General features: G+C 32.2%; 1 protein-coding gene and 1 long non-coding RNA gene across 23 annotated transcripts in view; one reads left to right on the top strand and one right to left on the bottom strand.

Moving 5' to 3' along the window:
* The window catches only part of LOC148618026 (hemicentin-1-like), a 125,407-nt gene that overhangs the window by 90,054 nt on the left and 8,125 nt on the right, over nt 1–27,228 (top strand). For 16 of the 21 annotated variants that reach the window (XM_088585828.1, XM_088585831.1, XM_088585830.1 and 13 more), the window contains 15 exons: nt 331–639; nt 1,109–1,411; nt 2,301–2,438; nt 3,174–3,302; nt 3,758–4,033; nt 5,139–5,225; nt 5,503–5,679; nt 5,983–6,207; nt 6,978–7,085; nt 7,429–7,722; nt 8,783–8,974; nt 9,237–9,332; nt 10,195–10,473; nt 10,976–11,005; nt 25,916–26,038. In XM_088585828.1, coding sequence (XP_088441954.1) covers nt 331–639; nt 1,109–1,411; nt 2,301–2,438; nt 3,174–3,302; nt 3,758–4,033; nt 5,139–5,225; nt 5,503–5,679; nt 5,983–6,207; nt 6,978–7,085; nt 7,429–7,722; nt 8,783–8,974; nt 9,237–9,332; nt 10,195–10,473; nt 10,976–11,005; nt 25,916–26,038 — 2,766 coding nt within the window. The remainder of the gene's footprint in view (nt 1–330; nt 640–1,108; nt 1,412–2,300; nt 2,439–3,173; nt 3,303–3,757; nt 4,034–5,138; nt 5,226–5,502; nt 5,680–5,982; nt 6,208–6,977; nt 7,086–7,428; nt 7,723–8,782; nt 8,975–9,236; nt 9,333–10,194; nt 10,474–10,975; nt 11,006–25,915; nt 26,039–27,228) is intronic. The other 5 variants (XM_088585841.1, XM_088585832.1, XM_088585846.1 and 2 more) reach the window with 2 other exon arrangements.
* Nucleotides 580–26,319, bottom strand: LOC148618027 (uncharacterized). Of its 2 annotated transcripts, XR_015922613.1 has the most exons (3): nt 26,158–26,319; nt 1,455–1,579; nt 580–701 (listed from the first exon to the last, which is right to left on the bottom strand). It is a non-coding gene; the product is annotated as an uncharacterized LOC148618027 (long non-coding RNA). The 2 variants fall into 2 exon arrangements; XR_015922612.1 differs by lacking the exons at nt 580–701; nt 1,455–1,579 and adding an exon at nt 10,483–10,854.

Here is a 27,228-nt window from a genome sequence, read left to right as displayed (position 1 = left end):
GCATGGATATTTCACTTTTACAAAGTATCATTTTTAGCTTTGAAAATATTGAATCAAATTTTCCGTCCTTATTTTGACTTTTCATGTATTTTTTTTTTCTCTATTAAACTCCCCTTTTTTTAAAACTTTTTTCTCATTTTTTGCCATGTCTATGTATAATCCTATCAAAAGTCATAACAATGGATACTTTAATTTTAAAGAGTCTATTATAATGGTGAAAGATTTTTAAAAAATTTGTCATAATGAATTTTTATCTTGTGTCATAGAGATATAAAAAAAATAACATGATATCCACTACAGATTATTGCAAACACCTTGTTTCTTTTTCAGTTGTGACAGGAGCGACATGGGTTCAGAGGCCAACAGCCGTATCCTCCGCTGTCGGTAGCACCGTGACATTAGCTTGTAGAGTGGCTGGAGATGAAGGCTTCGTTACATGGAATAAAAACGGTGTTACGCTAGCAGTAGGGACCAATATTATATCTGGGGATACAAACAGAATATCCATTCCAAATGCTTCAAAATATAACCTCATCATCACCGATCTGCAGAAAAGTGATGATGCAGACTATACCTGCACCGTACAGAACATTGCACCAGAATCGGAGAAAGCGGTGACAGTGCATTTAACTGTTCTAAGTATGTAATTTTTAATTTCACATTTATTAGAAATTATACAGGAGAAACACATTCTGATGGCCCTGAAATGAAATTAAAGAGAATGTACACATCTATCTTGATAAATAGAATTAAACAGATCAATAGTGATATTGATTTACATGTTACATGTATTTAAATTGTTTTTTTTCTTTGCTTATGAATTAGTTTTACAGTTGCTGGAAGTATAATATGCTTAGAAAAAAAAAGAGAGATGGACGGATGATCATGGTGTAGGGGAGCTAACTTATTAATTTTTTATAAATATTTAAGCAGAAAGATTTTGGATTGTTTAAATTAACAAAATTTTCTTTTACTTCTAATGTCTTTGTTTGTTGTGTATTAATGTTTTTTCATACAGTTTTTTTTTTGTCTAATTTGTGTACATCCTGATTAAATATTTCAACTTGAATGAATCTTAAGTAAATTTGTACTTTTCTTTCTTTTACAGTATTACCAGGTCAGCCTGTAATATCAAGCAACAACACACAGTCAGTAAAAGTTGAAAATGATGTGATAGTGTTGACTTGTTTATCAAAGGGAGGCAATCCACCTCCAGCGTTCACATGGACCAAAAATGGATTAGTGCTCAATTCAAACATTGTTGAAACAAAAGTCCCAAAAGGAGATTCCTCTAGTCAATTAACTGTACATTTAGATTTTAGTGACAATTTAGCCATGTATATGTGTAATGTTCATAATACCGTCAATGTGGATCAACCATTTTCTGTTTCATATCAATTCTCGGTGCTATGTAAGTATACTTTCCTTGTTAATCATTACTGAATTGTACTTACTTTTGCATTGAGCTGACATTTTTCATCCTGGTGGGGTTGTTATCTCTTTGACATATTCACCATATCCATTTTTTGGTATTATCGTGGGTACTGTTTTGTGGCAATAATTACTGATCATGAAATTCCTGAAGATAAGTACAATTACAGTACAGTGGATTCCATTTAATTGCATACCTGTTAATTGCATAGGAAGTCAAAAACCAAAACCATTTCCCATCTGATCCATGGAAAAAAATACATTTAATTACATAGATATTATTGGAAATTTACTTTAAAAAGTACAAAAATGGGTGAAACAAGAATACATCCCAACCATCAGTTTTTTTTTTTAAAGAAATTTGTTTTTACAACATATTTTCTTTTTCCTTTGAATACACACTAACTTACATATTCTACTTAATCATTGAAAACATTTGTTATTTTCTCTTAAAATGACAATTTCTGTTATTAAACTGCCTGTTCCTGTTAATTGCATATTTTTTTCTGACAAATAGGACATGTGACTTACAGGAACCCACTGTATTATTAATTAAATGGTTATAACTACTTGCTATGGTTCTGTTTCTTGTGTGTACCATCAGAAAGATTTAAACTTGTGAATTAATAATAAGCCATGAAATTAAAAGTTGCCTGAAAAGCTAATTGAACTCTTTATTTATAAGATGTTAACATTGAGTACAACTACATGCACATTCATAGAAAAAAAATCTTACAAGTTCACCAAAAACTGTATTTTTAGAAAATGTAAATATCAGAATACAAGTTATCAAAAAAATATTAAGATTTTACAATTCTTTATTAAATTTGAAACTGACATGTATAAAGAGAGCTAACTCTATTTTTCAGATCATCCGCATATTGTATTTAGTCCCTTCAAAGATTTGTCAGTAGAGTTAGGAAAACCTGGATCTTTATTATGTAACGTCAGTGCCAATCCTGCCGTCTCATCTGTTTCATGGACAAAAGATGGACAACCTCTTCAAAGTAAGTAAATACCAAAATATCAATGATAAGAGTAATCAAGGGAACTAAGGTTATAGCGGTAATCAAAAGAATGTAATCCAGGGACAAAGACCAGACATGGAAAACAGACATACACAACAAAGAACATAAAGTAACTAAAATCATACATACAAAGTAACAAAAGTAAATGAGCAACTCTGACTCCACTAAAAACTGGGAGCATGGACCAGGTGCACCGGTAGGGTAAGCGTCCTCTGCTTTTCTACAAACACCCGCCGTGTTGCTCATAAAAAGTCAAGTCCGGGGTAGACAAATGAGGGAAGGAAAACTATGACCCGTTGAATCAATCAGTTTTCATGGTAAATTTCATGATAAATTATTCCATTCTTGGTAAACATGTTTCAAAGAGTAACCTGCCATCAATACCATTAAAACCAATTAATAAGGGAAGTGTAGTGAAAAAAGATCATTACTGTATTAGCACTGTTAATGACACATTTTTGAAAGGAAAGATCTACTAGGCTTTTGTATAGTAAGGATGCTTTTATAAAGTTTCCTATCAATATGTTTTTTTTGGTTTTTTTTTGTTTTTTTTTTCAAATTGATCCTCTCAATTTTTATACCTAGTAGAAAGCAGTCAATAAAAAAACCTTTTTTTTCCAGACTAAATATATATTTAAAACATACATCTGTATTAAGTAAATCTACAAAAAAGAATGAAATGTCTAGTTTAACATGAGATTATTTTGTTTTCAGCATCCAACACTCGTATAGAATTTTCACCAGCGGCTAAAGCCAACGGTGGATCCTACACATGTTCTACATCCAACACCATTAACGGTCAAACAAAAACAACAACGGAGACCGCTACTGTTAATGTCATTTGTAAGTTCTACTAACCTTTAATTATTTGTTCTTATTCTCTGAAAAATTATTTCATGTATATTTGGTATGAAGTCATACTTACTATTAAAAATTTGCAATGGGAACATACCAAAAAGAGGAATGTATTCAATACGTAATATGTATATTTTATGGTAAATTCATTCACCAAAAATATGTTAAGTTGAAATGGAATATGATAGGAAGAACAAAATAATTGTATAATGCAGATCTTAGTGTCTATGAATGTTGTATTTCTAAATTCATTAGAAAATTTATAAATTGCCACACTCCATAAAACTAAGAAATTTACTGAGCAGCCTTACCAGTAAATGTTTAAATAATAAGAAACAAACCAACCTCATTTAAGGATTACTATGAAATGAGTATTCATGTATTAATTATGTAATGAATATCCATGTATTAATTATGTAATGAATATTCATCTATATTTCCAGATCCTCCCATCATCAACATTCAGTCAACCTATGAAGTGAATGAATCTGAAGTATTAGACATTGTGTGTAATGTCCAAGCTAACCCTGCGGCCTGGTACACACGATGGCAGAACACAATTGGAAATATGGAATCCATCGACAACCGTCTCCGAATAGACAACATTAAACGTTCACAGAAGGGAAACTACTCATGTGTTTCTAGGAATTACATTGAGCCGTCAGGTGAAACCCAACGCATTGAAGAAACAATCAAGTATACATATATACATGTTCGATGTAAGTGTAATTATATAGAGTAAATCAGGAAATTTTTGTGCTGTCTTTTTATTGCAGTTTCTGCAATCTATCTTTTTTTGTCAGCTTTTTATTTGCAATCATTCTTCAATTACATTATAATCATCCTCCCAAGTCAGGGTTTTGAGTCCTCCCTCACTCCCTTAAACCCCTGACATCACTCATTCATATTTAGCGGGTATCATCCAGCCAATTCCAATTGGTTTCTTCTCCAGGTGAGAAGCACCAATGAAAATCGATTTAACATAAAATGTCTGTGGAAAGGTAAGCAATAATACGAGGTAATGGACAATCCGATATAGTAAATGAAAGTTGTATGATGTCACAAATGATGCAATATGAGCAAAAATGATAACAGTATATTCTGTTTAGAGTCTTTACTGAAAAAAAAATGATGTTATGTGTAGCCACTTTGTAAGTTATATCGAAGAGTTTCTATTACGAGTGATTACATTGGATTTTGGATCCAGGTTAAATTTAAGTAACTCACTAGAAGGCGCTGGACGATACCTGCTAAATATGAATGAGTGATATCAGGGGTTTGAGGGATTGAAGGTGGACTCAAAATTCTGACTTGGGAGGATGCATTATCATGTTCTTTAATGCAATTTATGACAACAGTTTAATTTCTATGTTCAGGTCTTGCTAATAATTTCATGGTTTAAAGTCTAATGTTAGTAAATTTCTTTATTCTATTTTATAGAATTTTACCAAACTTTGTTCTTTTAAATGACAAAGTATTGACTAGTGATGATACTAATTTTGTAAGTCGTGTATTGCGTTGTCTGGAATCTCAAATATTTTTGTACCTCATGAATAATTTTAATCCAAATTCTTTTGTCTTAGATTGGGCTTAATGTTGCAATCAATGCTTGAACCAAATCTGACATATTATGGACCTGGTATTGGAATTTCTCATATAATTGTTATTTGGTTGTTTTTTTGTTTTGTTTTTTTTTTAATAATGATTTATTTCTGTAGAGTTGCATTGTTTGACTATGACTAATCTGCAATGAGGCAGGAAAAATATATAAGTCTAAAAACAAAATTGGATGAAATTTAAACTATGATTTGTTTGTACTTACAGATCCACCAGGTTCATCTTTCATAAGTTCAGTTAACCCTGTATATGTTGGAGATCGATTAGAAGTTTCGTGCTCAGTTAGTGATCCAGGTAAATAAAGATTTATCTTAGTGAACTGTGCCAAGAAAGATAACTTTGATTCCCCTGATCGGATTAAAACTTGATGAGGGCTTAGTTGCTTATATGAATGAAAATCTAGCTGGGCCTTCATTACTTTTTAAAGAAAGTTGGGTCTGTGGAATTTAAATGTTTAAACTCCAGATGAGTATTATACTTTAAAACTTGCTTGCAGTAGAAATGGGACTTGACTTTGCACTTTCAATCAAAATGATGCTGTGATATAATGTTCCAAAACTTTCTATTTTAGGTTACCCTAGTCCTTCATATGAATGGAGAAAGGTAGAAACAAACCAACTGATGCCAACCAGTCAGTCCCAGCTTGTCATTAGTGGTGTAACACTACAGGACAACGGAAACTACTCCTGTATAGCCAAAAACTCTATGGGAAGTGGTGCTCCCAGTATTGTAGAGGTGCAAGTCAATGGTAGGAATTCATGATTTGATTGGGTTTTGTGCAGCAACTGAAAATCTTGAATATTATGATAAACTGAAGAACTAATTTCTCTCGTTAGCAGTTACAATAACAGAGTGCTGAATTGACTTTTAGTAAATACTTGAACATTAATTAAATGAAAATGTCAAGTAAAAGATAAAAATTAACAATTAATCTTAAAGAAAGCTCTGTGAATCTGTTCTTAGTTCTTCCTTCACTGAAAGAGTAGGCATTTTTCTGTGTAGATATTAAAAAGACATATAAATAACTGCAAGATATAATTCTCCTTTACAGAGAGACCAGCCTTTGTTGGTGTTCACCCAGACAAAGATACCATCTCCAACAACAGGACTACTTATATGATGCAATGTCGAATTCGAGGACGTCCTGTCCCTAGGATTCAATGGTATAAAGATGGGAAACTATTGGATGTAACAGGAACAATGTATACCCTGAAAACAACAACACAACCTGCAGATGTTTACAGTTATCTTGTCACCAGTCAGATATTATTAGAAGGTATTGTAGTATTGTACTCAAGGAAATCATTTAAAAAAAAATAGTTCTCAAAACCATTAGAACTTGAACACAAGGTAATTAAGATTTACCTATTGTTCCTTTCTACTTTCTGTTCAGGTGGTCTTTATGATCAGCCAATCATAATCATGATTGTTAAAGCACTTTATTTAAGGAGGTAGACCTAGGGTAAGGGACGCAACTCTTACAAATTGTTGGAACGTTTGTATTCAGCATTTTACATCAATCTCATGTAACCATCAAAGTAACTTGGACTGATTTCATTCTGTTTGAAAGGAAAGCTTGAAAGGCTTTGGTGAAATTGAATATAATACAAACATATCACTGATTCCTGGAGTTATGTCCCTTACCCTAGGTCTACCTCCTTAAAGGTGAAAACCTGAGGATTCTGTAGAGGTCGTCTGAACAGAAAGTAGAGTATTGTTTGATGCTGCATGCAGTGATTGAATTTAACATTTAGTAGGTCTAATTACATTGACTGGTATAGAAACAATACATATTGATGTAACTGATTGAAAACCTGCTGAATTTTAGTAGCATCTAAACCCTCACTAAAAACAAAGAACGTGAACTGGTCACTCCAGCAGATTTGACATTCTCTTTGACTTCTTAATTTTGTTAAAAATCTACTAATATTGAGCATTGTCAATGCTTTAAGTCATCACATGGAATCTCACAGAAAGCAATGGTAGAAATGAAACAGTAAGATGCATCAGACATGAGTTAATAATTGTGAAATATCTTTTTTTCAGGGTCTAATAGAGATGGTTCAACCAACCCTCAGATCTCAGATGTTGCTAACTATACATGTAAAGAAATGACTGCCAACATTGAACATACCATGGCACTCTTTATATACTGTAAGTGACTTTATCCTCCAGACTATCTGTGTTAAGCAATCATTAAATTCAAAATGAATAGCCACCTTTGTTAAAAATGGAAGGTAGTTGGTTATTATGTGACTTTTTTCTCATTCAGGGTTTTGTTTTGTGTACTAATGTGTATTGATGTCAATTTTTTTTTGCAGCTGCCTTAGTTTGAATATTTATTGTATATTTTTTATATACATGTTAAACTAAGGTTACCTCCCTTATATTGCAAAAATTCTCAGTCAAACTGGAGAATTTTAGGAGGGAAGTTAATTTAAGTACTCACTGAAAAATAAAATATTTTTAAGAAGATTATATTTTAATTCTTGTTTAGTCCCTCCAACCATTTCCCCTCATGAGAAAGTTCCAGCAGTCGATGGCGGCACTGCTCAACTCAAGTGTATTGGAGAAGGTTACCCTGTCCCATCTTTTACATGGAGGAGGAATAATGCAATAATTTCATCAGGAGGCCGTCTCATCATTCACCCGCCAAAATTTATCAGTGTAACGAAGTCAGAGAGTGTTCTACAGATTGACAGAATCAAAAGCCCTGATTATGGAGATTACACATGCCAAATTGCAAACCAGTATGGACAGACAACAAAAACCTTGACTCTTGCTGTTAAAAGTAAGTAGATAGATTAATCAATATTTTGATGTCACTTTCAGTTTGGACTTATAAGATTCATATTGTTGACATGCCTGTAGTTGTTAAGACATTTTAAAATTATGTGTGTTGGGGTATCAAGGTGTTGTTTTCATATTTTGTGTAGATGTAGTGAGCTGTAGTTGCTTCCCTTGGCATAAGTGTTTTTCAGGGCAAATATTGATGGTTTACAGGAGTGTGCATTGCAACCATTGGACATCATAATTTATTTGGTATTGTATATTGCTGCAATATTATTTTGAACAAAGCATGTCACTCAAATTTATGATGTTGTTGCTAAAGACTTCTTTTCAGGATTAAAACATATTTATGTTTGTAACAGAAGCATGAATCTGAAGTTTATCCTATTCTAAAAGCAGCTTTCAATTAAGCCAATTACATTTTCCAACTGCATTTTACTGCATTTTTTAAAATAATAATTAAATGCCTGAAAGTTCTTACTGCATGTTAAAACCTTTATTTCTCGCATTACATAGTCACTTCATGAATGACCTCTTTTTGCATGCATTTCTATATATATTGTTTAATTTAAATTATTACACCGTCCTGGATGCGGAAATTTTTCGGCATTTTTATCATCTTCAACACATTAATGGGTGAGTAATTTAATCATTTTCAGGAGTATAAGGGATTGAAGAATCAGACAAAAAAGGGGGAGGGGATTTTTTCAAAGATAATATTTTGAGAGATGTCATGGGATGATAAAAAAAAATAATTCAAAGGAGATAATTGCATCATTTCAAGTGTTACCAAAATTGTGTCTATGTTTTGATAGGATTAAAAATTTGCTGGTTCTTCAGTTATCTGATACGGAAATGATACTCAATCTGGAACAATCATGGTAGTCATTTTTTTTTTTTTTACTTTTAAAAGCTTGGATGAAAAGAATATATGTACAAGCTTCTACATATAAAAAAATTACATAATAAGAATATTGATAATGTTTATTAATTCAATTTTCTTTTATTTATAAGTCTGATGGCATTCCATTAACCTGTGGATGGTTCCTTTCCATTTGTAGGCAAACCTGAGGCACCAACCGATCTGATTTGGCTGAAAAAATCATGGGACACAATTACTCTACATTGGACACCAGGGTTTGACGGTGGGTCTCTGCAGTATTTCATGATTAGATACAGAACCAATCCACCAAATCCTATAGAAAAAACTGTTGCAGTTCAACCAGAAAATGTCACACAATTCATTGTTGCAAGTAAGTATCTCTTTGTTATTTCCCCTTAATTTTGATTTTGCAAATAGTGAAATGATTGAGTTGTCCCCTTAGATCTATAAAGATGAAATGTAATGTAATGCATCTACATACTACTAGTGCCATTAATGTCAGAATTTCTTTTGATAACCACACACTTAAATTTGATTGGTTAAAAAATTACAAAGATAAAGAATCTCAGCAAAATCATTTTATGGCTGTATGACTACTACTTTATGAAATGTTTATCAACTTTTCTTTTCAGACTTAATTCCAAGTACTACTTACATATTCCAAATATATGGTCATAACCAGCTTGGAAACGGTCAAATGTCAGAGTCTATTACAGTTTCAACTGATTGTAAGTAAATAGTATTCATTAGTGTAATAAGGATGTATATTATTAAGTAAAGTATAAGTTACTTGTTTCCTTAACTTGATATTTCTGAAGTGATTACGAGACTGCCCATGTAAAGATCAGCCAAATCCTATGATCTGGGTGGCACAACATATTTTTTTTCCCTATGAATTTTTGGTTCGAATGTATGATTTTATATCATTCAAAAAGTATGTCAATGAATTTTTTAATCAACAATGGATAGCCCAGAAAAGGATTTTGAAGTTGCCGAAACGAAGCAAACAAATTTTGCACAAAATTAAGGATTATCTCCATTTTCAATGAATTTCAGTGCTTTCTATGTAATTTATTTCCCATTAATTATTGCAGTTAATTCAAAAACTAACATTTAACTTTGAGAAAAGGATGCATTTGTGAAATGAAATGGATGAAAAAATTTTGAAACCAAAATTTGTCAAGTGCCACCCATGGCCTGGTTTTGTGCATGGGCATCCTCTTAAATATGTGTACATGAAATGAGGAAGGGGACTTAACATTATATTTACATGATCATCAAACATATTTGATATTGAAGAATACTTTCAGAGGAATAGCAATAATAGATAGAATTGTGCGATTATTTTTACAACTAGTAATTATTCATTTTCATAAAAGACACTTTTTGAAATACCATTAAGATAAAACTGTCTAGTTCAAGCTCTATCAGTTTGAATCCATGTCTTTAACCCCAAAGTGTGAAAAAAAAATGGTATCTTTAAGAGCAGAGGTTAAGTATAATAGTTTTCCTACATATGATAACCCCCTTGAACATACCCTTATATCTACAAATGATATTCATACACTTACTGGTATATTTTATTTTCAGCTTATACATTCCCAATTATAGGAGGATCACTTCAATACTCAGACCAAAGCAAACAACTCGAACTCAATCTTAATGTGAATAATACCTTTTGTGTTAAGGTCAAGTTAAGCACAAATGGTGGAAACTCGTGGCAAACATACACAGAAGGCAATCTTGATTGTTTTGATGCTAATGCAGCTAGAATAGCTGTTACAACAGAGGGAGTTAATCGAATGAATGTTTCTCTCTGTCTTGTCCAAAGAAAGGATGTTTGCAGTGTCCCAGTTTCTGTTAAAATTAGTAAGTTCTTGTTGAATAAAAGGAAAGGTAATATGACTTCAGATGGAATTTTATTCAATTTTATCTTAATTTGTTCATACTTTGATTAGCTCTGTTCTCAGACTTGAACTTTTAAGGGGGAATATATTAATTTTTAGGTTAATTGAAGTAAAGGCAACAAATTTATTGTCATATTATCTTCAAAATTTCATTTTCATTAGTTTAGTTTTTTATTTTGCAATTACAAGCTTATTTTTTGTTTGTTCTTGTTGCATCACCCACAGAAGGTATGATGTCCACACTCCTTTTTTTTAGCCATCTTTTTTAAGACATTATTTGTTCCAAATCCATTGTCAACTGAAGATGGTCCATATTTATGCCTTGAGATGCCATCTCCTGTTTCTGAAGTAGAACCAGTATATATTATTGTATAAATCTAGTAAAAAATGTATAACTTTATGTTCTTAATGCAATGATTATTAAGTAATAGACATTAACCATCAATTATCAAATACAATTGTAGCAGACAGAAATGTGACTTTTGATGCCATTGGTGAGTTTCACTATGTACCCAAGATATGAATACATCTTTATTGAACATTACATGGTGGCTACTCACTCAAGATTTTTTTTTCTTTACCTCACTAACTGGCGAAAAGTGTGGCCAAAATTACACCAACTTGGCTGTGTTTTTGCTTTTATCTGGCTTTAAGACTTAGAACTTAGCCTTTTATTTTTCCTTTATATTGGAGATAACTCTATTAGCCTCGTAAAGAAAGGGATATGACTCTGTCAGTCTTGTAAGCGCACTTGTCTGTTACAAGTGAAAAATACTTACATAGGATAATTTAGTAATGAATTTCAACCAAGCATATCAAAAGCATTTCCCATGACTGTGATGATAAATTAATATTTAATAAGGTTTAATTTATGACATAACATGCTAATAAACCAATGTAGGTGACACTACTCAAATTAGATGCATGTTTAATAACAGATTATAACTTCTCTTCATTACTCATGCATGAAAAGCTACTTAGGTAAAAACTATTACTCAGAAATTTATGTTTGAAGTATGTGATGAAGAATGAAGTGTAATTAATGAAATATGACTCAGTTAAACTGCTCATTGACTCCATCATTAGCGAGGGTTGGTTAATGGAAAAACAATTAATTCTGTATGTAGACATGGTTCAAAAAGAAATTGTTAACTGTAAGTGTAAGAATCAGGCAAAATGGGAAAAATCAGAAACATGCATGTCAAAACCCCACCGATCTGACAATGTAATACCAGTCAGGGATACTTTCTCTATTTGAAAAGTCCATTCTTTAATCTCTGCATCACTGGCTTTGCTCAGAATTTTTTCAATAGAAAGTTAGAAAAATGAGGTTTTTGACAGAGTTATCTGCCATTGAATTGTTCATTTTCAGTGCATTGCAATGAAATTATAACTCAGTACCAACATGAATGGAAAATGTCTTTTTTTCTTGATTCTGATGATGCAAATAATCAAATTAAACTTTCAAATGATGGTTTTTTTCATACCATGTTTCACCTACTGCCTGATTCTTACAGAGACTGACACTTAAGGTATATATATTGTCTATAACAGACCTAGTGGTAGCTTTGATGTAATGAGGGGGTAACATTAAGGTTTGAAAGTGAAATACTTAGACTTTAAATCCAGGATTTCTTTCACTTCTGTTGAAAATGAAGGAATATAATCTGTATTTATGAGGATTTTCCATAGGATTTTCATGTTTTCAATGGTTTTTCAATGTGAACATTTTTAGCATGCTATTTTCTGTTAACATGAAGAAGTAACAATACGAAACATCCTGCAAGTTATTTTGTTTAAGTTTGAAGTGTTGCACATATTTTATGCTTTTTTTCATGCACATATTTTTCCTACATTTACTTTTTACATATCTTATGTTTTTGAATTCTTCTTTCTGTCTGATATTTTCTATCTCAGGCTATTGTTGTGATACTAAAAATATCAACAATTTTCAAATATGCCAAATGAAGCATGATGTCACCAATAAACAAAAATACCAATAACTATAGTTTTGAACATCTCAACAAACCATCACATCTAACCCTATCTGGCAGACGGTGATATTTTCTGTCTCAAATTCAGTATGTTCCATGTAAGAAACATTTATCTTGATAGCCCTTTATAATCATTTATTCATGTAAAATATGAAACAGATATTCACAGACCAATATCATCCTTGTAGGTGTTTCTCATATGTTCTCAGTTGATTCTCAGAATAAAATTGCAATTAAAACGATGAGAAATCAATGACACTGATTTGTTTTGATGAGATTATATATTGGAAATCAGATCTATTATCAATACACAATGCTGTAATGACTAGTTTTATTTCTCTTGTTCCAAGGAAGTATCAGTATAATGGGGCATGATCATGAGATGAACTTTCTTTGTTACAGTTAACTCACTTCACCTTTACCTAACATCTACATGTTGTGCAATGATTTCTGTAATAAAATAAAAGAGGGGGGGTCGGTCTACATTATGGTAAATGCAAGTGTAGATGACTATATCTGGCAATTGCCAAATGAAGGAAAAAATCATATAAAATGTAAAAAAGTACTAATTGTCTTTACTTTAACTTTGAATGAATGTATTGTTTGGTTTTCATTTTGTAGAAAAAAAGATTTTTAAAAAATCACAAAACTGACTGATTTATTAGACAAATAGGGGTATTAAATAACAAATATCATGGTAGTGCAGTTAATTGGTTAGTATTCCTGCAAGAATAGCAGGAAGAGTTGAGAAAATAACCCACTATTGATAAGGAAATGTCTCCATTTCAATTTCGTTATCTTAGTAGGAAGTGATCATTTTTATACCTGCTACATGATGAGGCAAGTTTTTATGTGATACCCTATAAAAAGTTGCTGTGTCCATCTGTCCCCCCCCCTCTCACAGTTTCCAGATGATAACCTAAGAAAAGATCAATTTTAGTATCATAAAATTCAAGTTAAGTTCAATTTTCGGCAAAATCCAAAGTGGTTTTCAAGTTAGGCCATTTTGAACATTTTGCCACCCCCCCCCCTTTTCCACCATTACATGGTGGGGTGTCACATAATGTTCTATTAATGCCCTATTTTTTATTTTTCAAATGGATATAGAAAAAATTATTATGCGATACTTGTATATAACCCCAACCTCTACTTGTTTTTATTTAGAGGAAATATTAAGTCTGTGATGGACATGAAGAAGGTATGATTTATCAATCAATATAAAGAAAAATTGAAAATGAAAATGTTTCATGTAAGGAAATAACAATTTGTCATTGTCTGTAACAAAAACATGAATGTGTCATTATATATTAACATGGTTTCACAAAAAGCTTTTTATAGGAGGAAATAGGGGAGAAAATACTCTCTAGAAAAATGAAGAAAATGAAATTGAAGCTGTCATCTTGTATTTTAAACTTCTATTATAAAAATAAAATATAAAGATGTATGTTTGTTACTTTATGATCCACATGGTATTGTTAACTTTGTGGAAGGAAGTTAACAGATTAAGAAAACCACAATAAAGACACCTGTGTGATTACAACACAGGTCAGTTTCCGCTTTACTCATTTTCTCTGGGCATACACTTACTGCTTCGTCTAATATCTTGGCATAGGTATTAAGAGAGAAATATCAGTTTATTAAACGTTACGATATGCAAGTGAAGAAACCATACTTGCCAATTTGTCTAAATGTTCAGAAAGTTAAATGCAAAATCTTTCTGGATGGGAGGTATGGGACAGCTTGGGTGGAGGGGTTGTCCTAACATGAATGGATGGCCTTGGTTTTCATTGGGTGAGATAAATGATGCCCAGACATGGAGAGATGGACTTGTTTTCCATTTGGTGTGATAAGGGTTGGTGCCCTGGCACAGAGGGATGGATGATATCCATCAGATGGGAGAAGTGGTGGTGCCCTGACACAGAGGGATGGATGATATCCATTGGATGGGAGGAGGGGTGGTGCCCTGACACAGAGGGTTGGACGATATCCATTGGGTTGGAGAAGATGTGGTGCCCTGACATGTAGAAATGGACCTTGATTCAATTGGTGGGAGATCTCCCCTCTTTCATAGAGAGGGAAACATGTTGATTTAGTCTGTATTAATTTCTGAATTGGAAGCTAGAAATTTTTTTAATTGTCCATAACTGTTTAAAATTGTCCAAAGTTACATTTTGAAATCATGTTTACGTCTTTGGCCCTGCTTTCTTTTTACTCATACTTGTAATAAAATTCAATTTTCTTCCCATTCTAAATAAATAGTCCATTGATGTTGTTCTCTCACCGGAACACACCTTTAATATGGCCATTCGATTTATAATCTGATCAAGAGAAAAATTGTTTCGACTCAATGGCAACATCCTGAGCCATTGAACCGTCCACTATTGTTTGGTTAAGAGATTTTAGAAGAATTAGTTAAATCACAAAGAGATTTGGGGGCAATTTATCTCCATTTCTATACCTGATGCATCATTCTGCAAGTGGATAAGGCATAAGTCGATTTAAAGTGTGTCAACAAAGAAGTTGAAAGGACAATCAGTTAGGCTTTTATAATATATGGTTTAGAACTCCAAGGCCTACTATATTCTAACAAAGCATACTTCAGTGTTCTGCTTTGATGTAAACTTACTTGGGACAGAAGGAAAGAAATATAGTGGGTCATTTAAAACAGCAATTTTACAATTCAGGCAGTATTTTGAATTTATGATAAGATATTGACTGAAATATGTACTATTAACTGTCTATTATCAGTAATTTATGATAGAAGAAATGTTGACTTCTGTTTTTTTCTTCTTTTTTTTTTGTTGTTTTTTTTTGTTTGGGGGGTTCCTGGTACAAAGAGTAAATGGGGGACTGCCATTATTATTGTTTAGTTACCCCAGAAGTGCCCCCAACTGTAGATAGTTTTGTTTATGTTACATAAAACATACATATGGCCTCCAGCAGAGAGTGATTACATCCAGGGATTGGATAAATGTTTAGACTAACTTTCTATTTACATCAAACTTTCTTGTTTGATACAGATCTATGTTATTTGGAAAGGTTAAATTTGACATGTACTGTTTGAAAATCAGTCTGTACCACAAGCAGGTTTTAAATTACACATGTTCCTGAAACTAAAGATTGAATTGCCCATTGAACTGTTCTGTCCCAAGCTCCTCAATGTGGATTTTGTTAGAGAAAAATAGTCAGTATTTACATTTTTTTTAAAGTGATGAATGTACAGTAATTTAAAAAAAAAGGATAATTACATCACTGCTTTATTACTTTATAGTTGATTTAGTTAGTTTAAAATTGAGCCATTGGGTTATGAAACAATTCCAATAAATGCTCTTATCTACTAATTTTTATCAGAAAGAATTGATTGTTTTCTGATTAATTCATGATAGTGTGAAATATGAAACATTTTCCATTAAAATTCAAGACATATCAAGTTTTCACACCTATACAGTTCTAACAGTGCCTACCAGCTACCTATGGAGATTAAATTTATTGACCACCCCTATTTGTCAACATCAACCCAACTCAAAACAATTAAATCAATTAACTCTAGGAAGAGTCTATTGTCCTAAATAGGGTTGAAAGGTTACACCTGTGAAATGTTTGTTGATTGGGTAGATTTCACTCAACCTTGAAGTAAACCAGGTCACCTGTGTGTATGTGTCAAGCTGGTAGTGAAATTTAGTTTTATTTTTGATGAAAATTAATTCCTGGAGTTTTTAATTTCCTTCTTTTGTGTATTTGATAATTTAGTCTGACACTAATTAGTGCTGAGGAAAGCAGTACACCTTGAGAGATAGTAATTAGTGGTGGTTTCCTGTGGAAGAAAAACACACAACATGGAGATTTGGGCTTGATGTTCATTCTAGCCAGTAGGAAAAGCATATTTGTTCACTTTGTGATCTATCTCTATACAAAACCTTTCAACAATATTGCTTTTCGACCTCTGGGATTTAATTTTAGGGGTAATTACAGATATTAGTTTCACACTAGAAGCAACTATTGAACAGATATGATGATCTTACACAATTTATGTACTATTTTACATGGATCTAACACTCAAATCAAGTGAAAAAGACTTTTAGTGAATTTATTGGAGATTTTGTTGAGGATAACTCACACAAAGCTTATTGAATTATTCAAAGCCAGTACACAATGTCAGGTGAGAAAATTTACCTTTAATCAATAAAGAAAACATATCTTTTCATATAAGGTAGGTAAAATTCTACTTGGTCTACAGTTCAATCAATTTTACTGTGTACTTTTTTATTAGTCATCAGAACCTTTCACAAAGATTTTTACAAACATCAGCTGTTTTATTCAAATATAATGCAGTACCTAATAGTAACATACAATTGTATAGAAATATGGTGTTATTGTAAGAGTTTTGCCTCATTATATTAATTATTCACATGGAAGAGGCATCTTAAATGTTTTTTTTTTTCCTTGTCTCAACTTCTCAATGTAATCTATAACTGTTCTTAGACAAAATATGGATTCTATGCATTAAGACTTTGAAGGATGTTTTAACTTTACAGTCTGACAGAGAGCATGCACTGTTTTCATTATCGTGACCTGTCATATTCAAGTATTCTTTAAATCTACAAATGTTCGTGTAAAATACAAGACATGTCTGTTTACTAATGTACACCTACCAGCATTCTATTTTAAGCTTGGGTAACTTGATGTTTACATACTAATTATGTCAGACACACCATGCTTTGTAATTATAATGACATAATTCAGGGATTATAGATGAGTATTTTGACAATTTTAAGTGTATAATCCTCCCAAGAATGTTAAAAGAGGGGGGTATGGTCCAGATTTAAATCTCCTGTGATGTAATCCTTTAGTATCAATAAGTAAGTCAAGACCATGAATGATTACATTTAATCCTTGTGGATAAGGAAAAGAGGGATTAGACTTTTAATCTTGTCATAATGGGGCGTAATGTCTTTTGAATTGAGTAAGATAGACTATTTTATATCAGAAACGATTTTGGGAAAATCTCTCTGTTTTGCACAATCATTTACACCAATGTAGAAATGTTTTAAGCTCTGTACAGATAAGTTGCACATGGTTATGTATGTGCTAAAAGTCTTCATTTAGACTCTGTCCTATTCTATTGCTAGTGGCAACAGCATCTTTTCCATCTATTTTAAGGTTTTTCCCTCAAATATGCCATACATGTAAATAAGATTTCTGCTAAGATTTTTTTTTTTTACCTGTTCAAATTAAACACTGCCTGTGTTTGTGAGTATTGATTCTTCATAGGCATTTTTCTACCAAGGCTTGGAATGATTTTAATATTTATAACTAATGATTAGTCACTTTTAAAGTGTTCTGAATTACCCAAGTTATAAATGGAAACTTACATGTACAGTGTACAAATGTACATTATCTTACAGATGGTTTGCTTAGCAAAATTTCTTGATCATCTACACTTTTGAAATGTTCTGAAGTTTGTTACTGCATATGGCACCACTCTTTTCAGTGAGTGGATTAAAACTTTGTAGAAAATCTGTACATGTTATACAAAGGCTCCATTTAACTTTTGCATTTATAAAATTGACAGCAAATAAACCAAGATTTTATTTTGTCCATATTAACCCAACTTATAGTAGAAATATTTAACGTTATCCCACTGTAATGGAAAACACTGGTCACTATGATGATTTGGTGTCGGAAAATAGCTGTGGGGAACATTTGGCCTGAATGGTTTATTATCACTCTTATTGGCAATATCATCTTCTTGTCGTCTGCTGGTCATAGTCAGCCTAGTACAGGTGTTGGTCATTATGGCTGTCTTTTTGGTCTAGTCAGAAAAAAATTGTAAGAAAAAGTTTTAGCACTGACTTGATAGGAAAAGATTACTTATAAATGGGACAATTATTATTCAGTCATTTGTCTTCATTTAAAATGTGAGACCAGTACAAATTCACTTAAAAACTGTGATTGGGTAATGAATTCTACAATGTCCATTACTTATGTCAGGAGTACATGTATATGTACCTTGATTATGGCAAAATCTAGTACATTGTGTACTTAAAGAGTCTGATCTGATGGAATTTAACATAACATTGAAATTTCACCGTTAGGCATAGGAAAATTGAAGATCACCCAATCTAGATAGGTTTAACTCTAAAGAAAACAAGAGTACTCTCCTTATATGCTTTATCAGAAGAAGTCTTAATACAGATCTGTCCGAAATGTAAACAGCCTGAAGGGGGAGGCTCTAGATTTTATCACACAACAAAGAGGAGCTGGAGTACTAAGATATTGGATTGTCAATACTGGTCATGGAAATTCCTTGGTTTCTACCTATAAAACTGTCACTTTTTAATTTGTTAGTGATAAAAACTTAAATTTGTTAAATGAAGCATGTGACTGATAGTAGTACTAAGGTTAGAATTCTCCCTATAACATGACCATTATCAGTGAAAATTCAATTAACTTTTCATTGAAAATTGAAAATAAGAAGTATAGGGTTCTTTTAAATGGCTTAAGATGAGGAAAAAGTTTGGCAAAACTCGACAATTACTGGATGAGTTTGTAAGTGAAAGTTTGTTCAAACATTCAAACTACTGGCAAATTTTTATTTCCAAAGGTTAGATAAACAATTACATTACAGAATGATTTGATATTTAGGCCTTTGTCCAAATACATTATTATGTACATACTAAAGGATATAAGATATCCTGACGATAAAAAAGGGGGGGACAAGGTGTTTTTCCCTTTCATGCATTTAATTATTTACAATTGAAAAACAAATGGACTATATATTTGGGATTCTTGGTCTATTGTTAGTAAAATGGACTAAGGTTTAGACCGTTCTAATTTGTGGGTGAACAATACAGTTTGAATGCCTCATTAAATTTCAGTCCTGTATTAATATTAGCTGATCAAATTCCTTAATACTTTAATTTTGACCATTGACCTTGTTATTTGTCATAGCAGTTCTAATATCATTCACAGGGGTTCAAATTAGTGGTAACCTGAGGTCAGGGCCCCTGAACTTCTGACCTTGGACTTTTGAAATTTCCTCCTAGACCTACAATCTTTTGTTTATTGACACTTTGTTGTGAACATCTGATTTTCTTCAAGTGGACCAGTGACTTCCATTTTAACCTCTGATTCATTCAGGAATTAAATGTGCATTCCAACACAAATGTAGATTTCAAATCTATAATGGTGAAAGCTACAAGTAGATGTATTTTGCAAACTTTCATACAAGCAATGAATTCATTATGATTCATATTAAATTTGTTGAACTTATTTAATGGTTGATTATAACAATCTGTAATGTCACATAATTACAGTCTTGAAAGGAACTGAAATATTCATTTATAAGTTGTTCAAATGTTGAACACGACGCGATAAACTACATATAAATCTATACAACTTTGTTCTTAAGGTCGAGGCTTAAATAAAAATTCCCCCTTAGACGATTTAAAAACCACTTTGCTGTAAAGAAAAAATATCAACAAATGACGCCAACAATAGGGTATACCACAAATCATTCTTCCAATAGCGTACCTCAAAATAGAATATGTGAACTTATTGTGTAGCTATGTGCCGATTGTTCAGGCGTAAAGCTTTGTACTTAAAATCCAGGGAATTATTTGTATTTGTGCCCACCCATTGTTTCGTCTACCGTCCAAAAATAACACGATTGATCTCGTATTGCTTTATCCTCCCATTACAAATAGGTAAACACATGAAAAGGTAGATTTTTGTCAAAACCTGAATTATTGGATGAAGAAAAGTTGACATCCAATGTTTTGTTGTGTGAGATTGTTTAGATATACCACTACAATTTATCTGACTTTATAACAAAAGAATACAAAATAGCTTAGTGATAAATAGGAAGATTGAGGGGATTTTATTACTTCTTCTCTTCCGCAAGCTTCATCTATAAAATCTTAAAGGGTGGAGCATACAAAGCAGAGCTGAACAATCATACAGAAAACAAATGAAACATTTCTTTCTGGTTAGTCAGTATTCTTTATAATTCAGGGAGCAAATGTAAAACTTCTGATGATCTTGATTAATTTATACATAGATATAGAAAGTAAAGCAGTCCTCTGCCTTTTCATATAGTGACAGTATTCCGTACAATCAAACCTGTATTAAGTGACCTTTCAATGGAGAACAAAATCATGGTCACATAAGACAGGTGTTCCAGTACTTTATATACTAGTTATTTTTACATAGAATACGCTACTTTTAAATACTTTAATCATAGCCTTTTGAGACAGGTTAATGCTGATTATGGGTGGACACTTGAACAGGTTTGACTGTATTTTGTTTTTATTCTTCAAAAAGTTTATTAGAAGAATATACGGCCTGCATGTTGTTCTATAGGTCCCTTTAGGCCATGTCAAGACTGTTCAATTTTTACGTCAACATGTGTAAATGGTGTTTAGTCACATCTACCTACTTCGTCGTGTTATTCAGTCATGACATGCACATGTTTAGAATCCAATCAATAAATCTACAATTGTTATCTATTGAAACCATATTCTATTTCATTACCAAAATTGATTTTAAGGGTGGGAATATTGATGGATAAATCTCAACATGACGTGAGAAACTCCTTTAAGAGTATAAAAATGATACTTCTGGTTTTTGTTCCTTTTTAGGAAATAACTGATTTAACCTATACAACATTGACGTAATACACTTTTACAACAAGCATGAAATTGTAGGATTAATTGCAATAAGGATGAGATGGATTAAAATTATAGATTTGAAAATTCATGAATGCAATTTCATACCATAACAGACATCAAGATTTTAATCTTCATGGAATTAACTTTAATGCAGCATCATGATCCCAGGAAGAGTTACATGTACATTTGTACAAACCAATGGAATTTTTGACAACTTCCTTGGGACCATTAAGCCACATGATAGCATTGTAATACATGTTCATGCACAAAGTAGTTCTCTTTACTTTCCCTGCATTATACTTTCAACAACAATAAAAAAAATAATTGAACCTAATTTTTTTCTGGGGTTGAGGGAGTTCTGGCTAGTCCCCACCAGAATTAAGATCATGTAGGTACATTTGAAAGGCCAGGAGTGTAATTCCTTTTAGATGTTACTGGTACAGCATTTTATCAGCTTTGATTGTGGCCGACCAACAGAACCAGTCCCAAAATCTATACTTTATTCTATGCCAAAGCATGAGAACATTCAGGTATAATTTTATGTAGTATTTTATGTCCATAACAAACACTTTCTCCTTTAATGGCCAACTTTACTACAATCCTTCCCATAAACAGTAGGTGTTAAGTGAATCATTATGACTGGGTAATGAAATGCCATGACATTTTATGGTCCCTGTATGGTAACTCTCCTTAATATAATATTTTTATCATGGGTCAGGGTAATCATTTGGATTAGGTTAAAAGGATAAGGCATGGTTTAATTCTATATATTCAAAAGGGAACATTTGAAAAATGTGACATGTTATCAGACGAAGGCATCTAGAGGGTTACGTGTTGTATGCAAGTCTGAAGAATTGAACATTGAATTTTATATCTATATGTACACTCTACTTGCCTTCTTGCATTACATGTATTTCATGGTAAGAAATTTGTTGAATTTAAAAAGGTTTAAAGAAAGAATGTGACGCACACACAGAAGCACTATAATTTATGTTGTGATATACAGACTGAAATTTCCTAAGTACTGGTGTTGTTGTTATGAAAGATTCCAACAATGTTCCTTCACAGAATTGTCTGTGATTTTAATGCTTTTATCTACTTAACATGGTGACCTAAAAGGTCTCCCTGCTGTGTGTGTAATTACTGAACATATGTTTAACATGAAGCTCAAAATCAATTTCATTGGGGCTCAGTAAAGGGACCAGGAAACACAATTAAAAAAAAACAACAGAAGAAAGATATACATGTTCACTGTGTCTTGAGTAGCTTCTTAAGTGAGTTTTGAATGAGGCTTTGCCCTGTTCACTTAAGTCTAAGAGATATATAGTATCTGGTGTATGTCTATTCATGATAAAGTTAATTGGAGATAATTACACTGCATCTTCAAATTGTTCTCCTCTAGGTGCAAGTACAGGTCAAAGTACACACTAATGGCTACTGTAAGATTTGCCAGTAGTCTATGGCATTGTTTGTTCACAACTAAAAGTGTGTTCAGAACCCAAGAACCAATAGACAAAGTAGTTATCACATACTTGATTAGGTACATACTAGTATATACATGTATGTATTAACAACTAAAAGTTAACTTGTAAAAGCTTGAATCACAGTTTTAAGTTGACTGTCAAACCTAGGCTGGAAAACCCATGAAATCACTGATTCATTGATTACTTAATTACAAATATTGGTAAAATGGCAGAATTTGACAGCTTTCTATTGTAATAATCACTATTGTTTAACTAGTGTGTTTACATACTTTTCTCATAATGGACCTGTTAATGAAGTTAGCACATACTTCAAATATTGACAATAAGAGTTTCACTACATACATGTAATTTGACAGGGGCTAGTTTTTAATGATCCCCTGGGGATGAATATTGCATGTTCTTTGTTGTTCTCTGGGCTGATTTATTTCTCAACTTACAAGTTTAGTACTCATACATTTCGAAATATTTTGGTTTATTGATTTATCAGATTTAGTCCCTGTACTGTACCTCAGGAGGAGAAATTTGCTGCTTTAATTTGATTTATTGAATATTTTCCCCTTATGAAGCCCCTGAAATTAGAACATATCATGCATGAACCATTCATGGGAAACTACATAGTTTTATGTAAAATGGCTGTTACCCTGGTATTATTATTGTGAAAAAACAATGTAAACTTTGGAAATAGACATGGCCTACCAAACTGAAAATGATGTCCAAAATTCTGGTGAGTTTGTACATTTCATTGTCATTTTGTCCTTTGTTTGAATCATGTGACTTTTGACCATGTGCTTTGTTAGGTTTTTGTTGTCAATATTTTAATGTCTTTGTCACTAGTCATAATTGCACTATATTGACTATGAGAAATTAATCCTAACATTTTTTTGTACATGTATACTGGTGGGTTTGTTGTTTATTTGACATATTCACCATACCTATACTCGTTATATTTATACAAGTGTTATTTTTTTCTGTAGGTGTTGTTCATGTTTATCTACAAATATCTAGAAATGTTCTCGAACCCAATATCTAAAGAACAGTTCATAAAGCTGTAAAATATATCCATACACATCAGTGTTTTAAGTTACTAAATGTATATTATGAACTTTGTAGACATAGAGGTAACTGAGGTCATTACCCTTTCAACAAGCAATTTTCTAAAATTGTGTAGGATTACTTTTCGGAAAATTATATTCCCAATTTGCACGTTGAAAGGTTTACATCAAATTAACCTGTCAGTTACGGGGCCCTTTGTGAGAAAGTTAATTGAAAATGTTAAATTTAAATTTATGTTGGGTTTACAAGGCAGTTTTGGTTAATCTTGCAGAAATGCTTATCAAGGCACTTAAAAGTCACTTAATATTGCAAATGTAGGTAATTTTAATGTTTTGGGAAAGGATCAAAGGGCAGAATTAGGTTATGAAATTTTAATGTTACTTCATAGTGTATTAAACAGTGAAGAAACTTTGTCTTTGTTAAATGAATTGGAACTGTTTTTAGTTTCATTGGTTTGTTGAGTACATTTCCATTAAAGATACATGTACATGTATTAGTGTGATATAAATGTTTCAAACAGATCACTGTTTGAGTATCTGAGTATTTCTTGGGTTACTAGCCTTGATCAAGCCCCAAAGTGTTCTAGACATGTAATAATAATTTTCTGAAGATATGTCAAACTTGTAAATTACTTAAAGTAACTGAGTATATATTTCAGGAAGACACTTCAGTACCCTGTTTCAGCCAGTAATTTCTATATGGTTTAGAGATACTAGCCTCTTCCTTGCATTCCAATGATTATATTAAAGGACCCCACACACAATTCCCCTTTCAAGTTATTGTCACAGTGTACATTTAAATTGAGTTTTGATTTAATGACTCTTTCCAATTATTTTGCCCAGTTTTCAGAAACTATCTTTTGAGGCAATTTTTCTTTAGTAAAGTAAATTGATTCTCCACATGTTTTTATATTGATCATTATGTCATCCCCTTATTGTGCCTCTTTTCATTCTCATGTCCCTTTTGTTAAGGGCTATTGTTCCTGAGGTGTGGAATAAACCATAAATGTTCAATATGTAGTAATTTATGAGGCTATAATTCTCCTTAGTGAACATGCTTACAAAGTGGACAGTTTTGTTCCCAGTAGTATAGTATCAATTTACACAGACCACTCAGGATATTGGACACTTGGTATAAAGTTTGTGGATTCATATGAAATTAAACCCCATTTGAGAATTTGTAATGCAGAACTCTTTGGATCGTTATCTGCTTTTTTAATTAGAATCATAAATATATCTACTTAAGTTTATTTTTTTACTTTTGTTTATATCAGAGTTTACAAAAAAAGTTAAACACTTTTGAAAGGATGAATCAAAACAAAAGCTGAAATATACTTTTAAATAGAGCATATTTTTGATGGATGAATGTCCTGTCTGAAGCAATCATATGGAGCACAACAGAGTAGTGTTGTATATAATAAAGGAAATACTGGTACACTATCATTTTTTATGGGTCAAGTTACAACTAGATATCAAGTATAACCAAAGATCTGAGAATCTCACAATATAACTATCAGTAATGGACATGGGTGAAAATTCTTTTAAAGTCTTAAACATACAAAAGAAAACATATGATGTTGGCACTCAGTCAACTCTCTAGATATAAAAGAATCTCCCATAGGAGGCTTCACATTGTCTAAAGATTTTAATTCTATTTGAATTGGAACTTAAGTCAAGAAGCCTAGGGAAATGGTTTGTTGACATTTTTTTGTGTAAACGTTTGATTTTGACAGTGACAGACAATGCACACTCCTGAGGATAGATGTAGGATTATTTATACTGCAGTTTCTGTATAGATACTATAGAAGGTTGTTAAGATCTTGATGCTTTTTTTCTTCTGTTTTCAACTTTTCCTTTGTCTTCAGAGACTTGCATAATTTGTTCTTGTATTTTGAGGCTATTGCAATGCTAGACTGTAATTGCTTGATTCTGAATTTTAATGCCAACCAAGCAAAATTTTTATGAGAAACATGGTATCTGATATTTATCAAGGCTTGTTTTTCAAAAGATTTATCCACAAGACAAACTTGTCCCATGGATAAATATTTATATCCAGTGGGTATAGTTTTGAATAACTGGGCACACATTTGACCATTCTAGAAGATGTCTAATGTTTGAAAACTTTATTCATCTGTTGCGTGTTGAATGCGTCAGTGCTACAGAAAATGATAACACTTAGTATTACATTGTCCTCTTTACTTGCAGATATGAGCAGTACTCCAGACCTTACAGAAACAGAAGTCATCATTATCGGCTGTGTTTGTGCTGCTATCCTGATAGCTTTACTTATTGTGTTAGTCATTATTATAATAAGGAGACGGAAGTTAGGTAAGTGTCTAATCAGAATTAATTACATGTATTAGAATAAAAAAATTATTACATTTTGATGTTGATGTAGTATGCCTGATTGGTAAATATGTGGTTAAAGCTGATAGTATTCAACTTACCTTCAAATATTTGTATTTTTGTGATTAAGATGTCGGTGTATATGTCCTCATTCTCAAAAGACATTTTCAGGCAATGTCCGATGTTATTTGTGTCTTACTAAATTCCCTAAATTTAAGATTGGATCAGTTGAAGTGGTGGAACTAGTTTTAAAAGTGGTTGGGATTTAACATGACTGTATTTTGGGTTTAGATACATGTACACCAGCTGTGTGGTATAGAACCAACTCTGATTGACAGGACATTTACCTGTACTTTACTTTGTTTAACCTTTTCCGTTACTACATTGTTGTACTGTAAACTCATCTTATGTTGTACCTGGTGAATTGGATAACAATCACGGTGTCAAGAATTTCTTTCTAACCAAGAAACTTTCCCTTGAATCTGGAAACCAAAAAATTTTATGTCAGATTAAGATTTGACAAGGATGAAGTGTTGGAAATGAATTTTACTTGTGGTCTTCTTCTTTAATATCAAACAAAAGATTGCAAGTAAAATAGTCTTTTACTATGACATAGTTTTGTGACAGACCAAAATCTGTGTATGAAATCTGTTATGTTTATCCCATAGAAATGAAACTTTCTACACATGCAAACATTATGCAAACTACATAATCTCATCGACAGCTGCATTATGACATAGTTGTTTGTAAACAGAATTCTTCTGAAGTTAATGAGATATTTTTCTTGTGAAAAGAGATGATGTAAATAATGTGGGTGTCGAGTATAATTAAGAAATAGCTTGATCTTCTCCTGGTTAAGAAAGTCTTTTTGGCACTAATGGTGTTTTTGTCAGATTCACTTATGAACGCCTTTTCTTTTTCTAAGAATCTTCTTGGAAGATTGACATGCATTGTTACCAAGGGCAATTATTGCATTTTCTATGGTCTTAATGAACAGTGCTCTCTGACCTGCATCTGCTTTCTCTTTTACTGGAAAACCTTCTTTACCAAACTGTAGGCTATTCATGCAGTGAAACTTGCCTGAACATACTCTTCAATTTTTTCAAAGTACTTGTTTTAACCAATCATGCTTTTAATTCACTTTATTTTAGTTTCAAACATTAAACGAGTGT

This window comes from Perna viridis, chromosome 5 (assembly GCF_037379345.1).
Source record: "Perna viridis isolate PV_CMFRI_1.1 ecotype Kerala chromosome 5, ASM3737934v1, whole genome shotgun sequence".
Lineage (NCBI taxonomy): Eukaryota > Metazoa > Mollusca > Bivalvia > Mytilida > Mytilidae > Perna > Perna viridis.
This window is presented reverse-complemented; position numbering and strand designations above follow the sequence as displayed.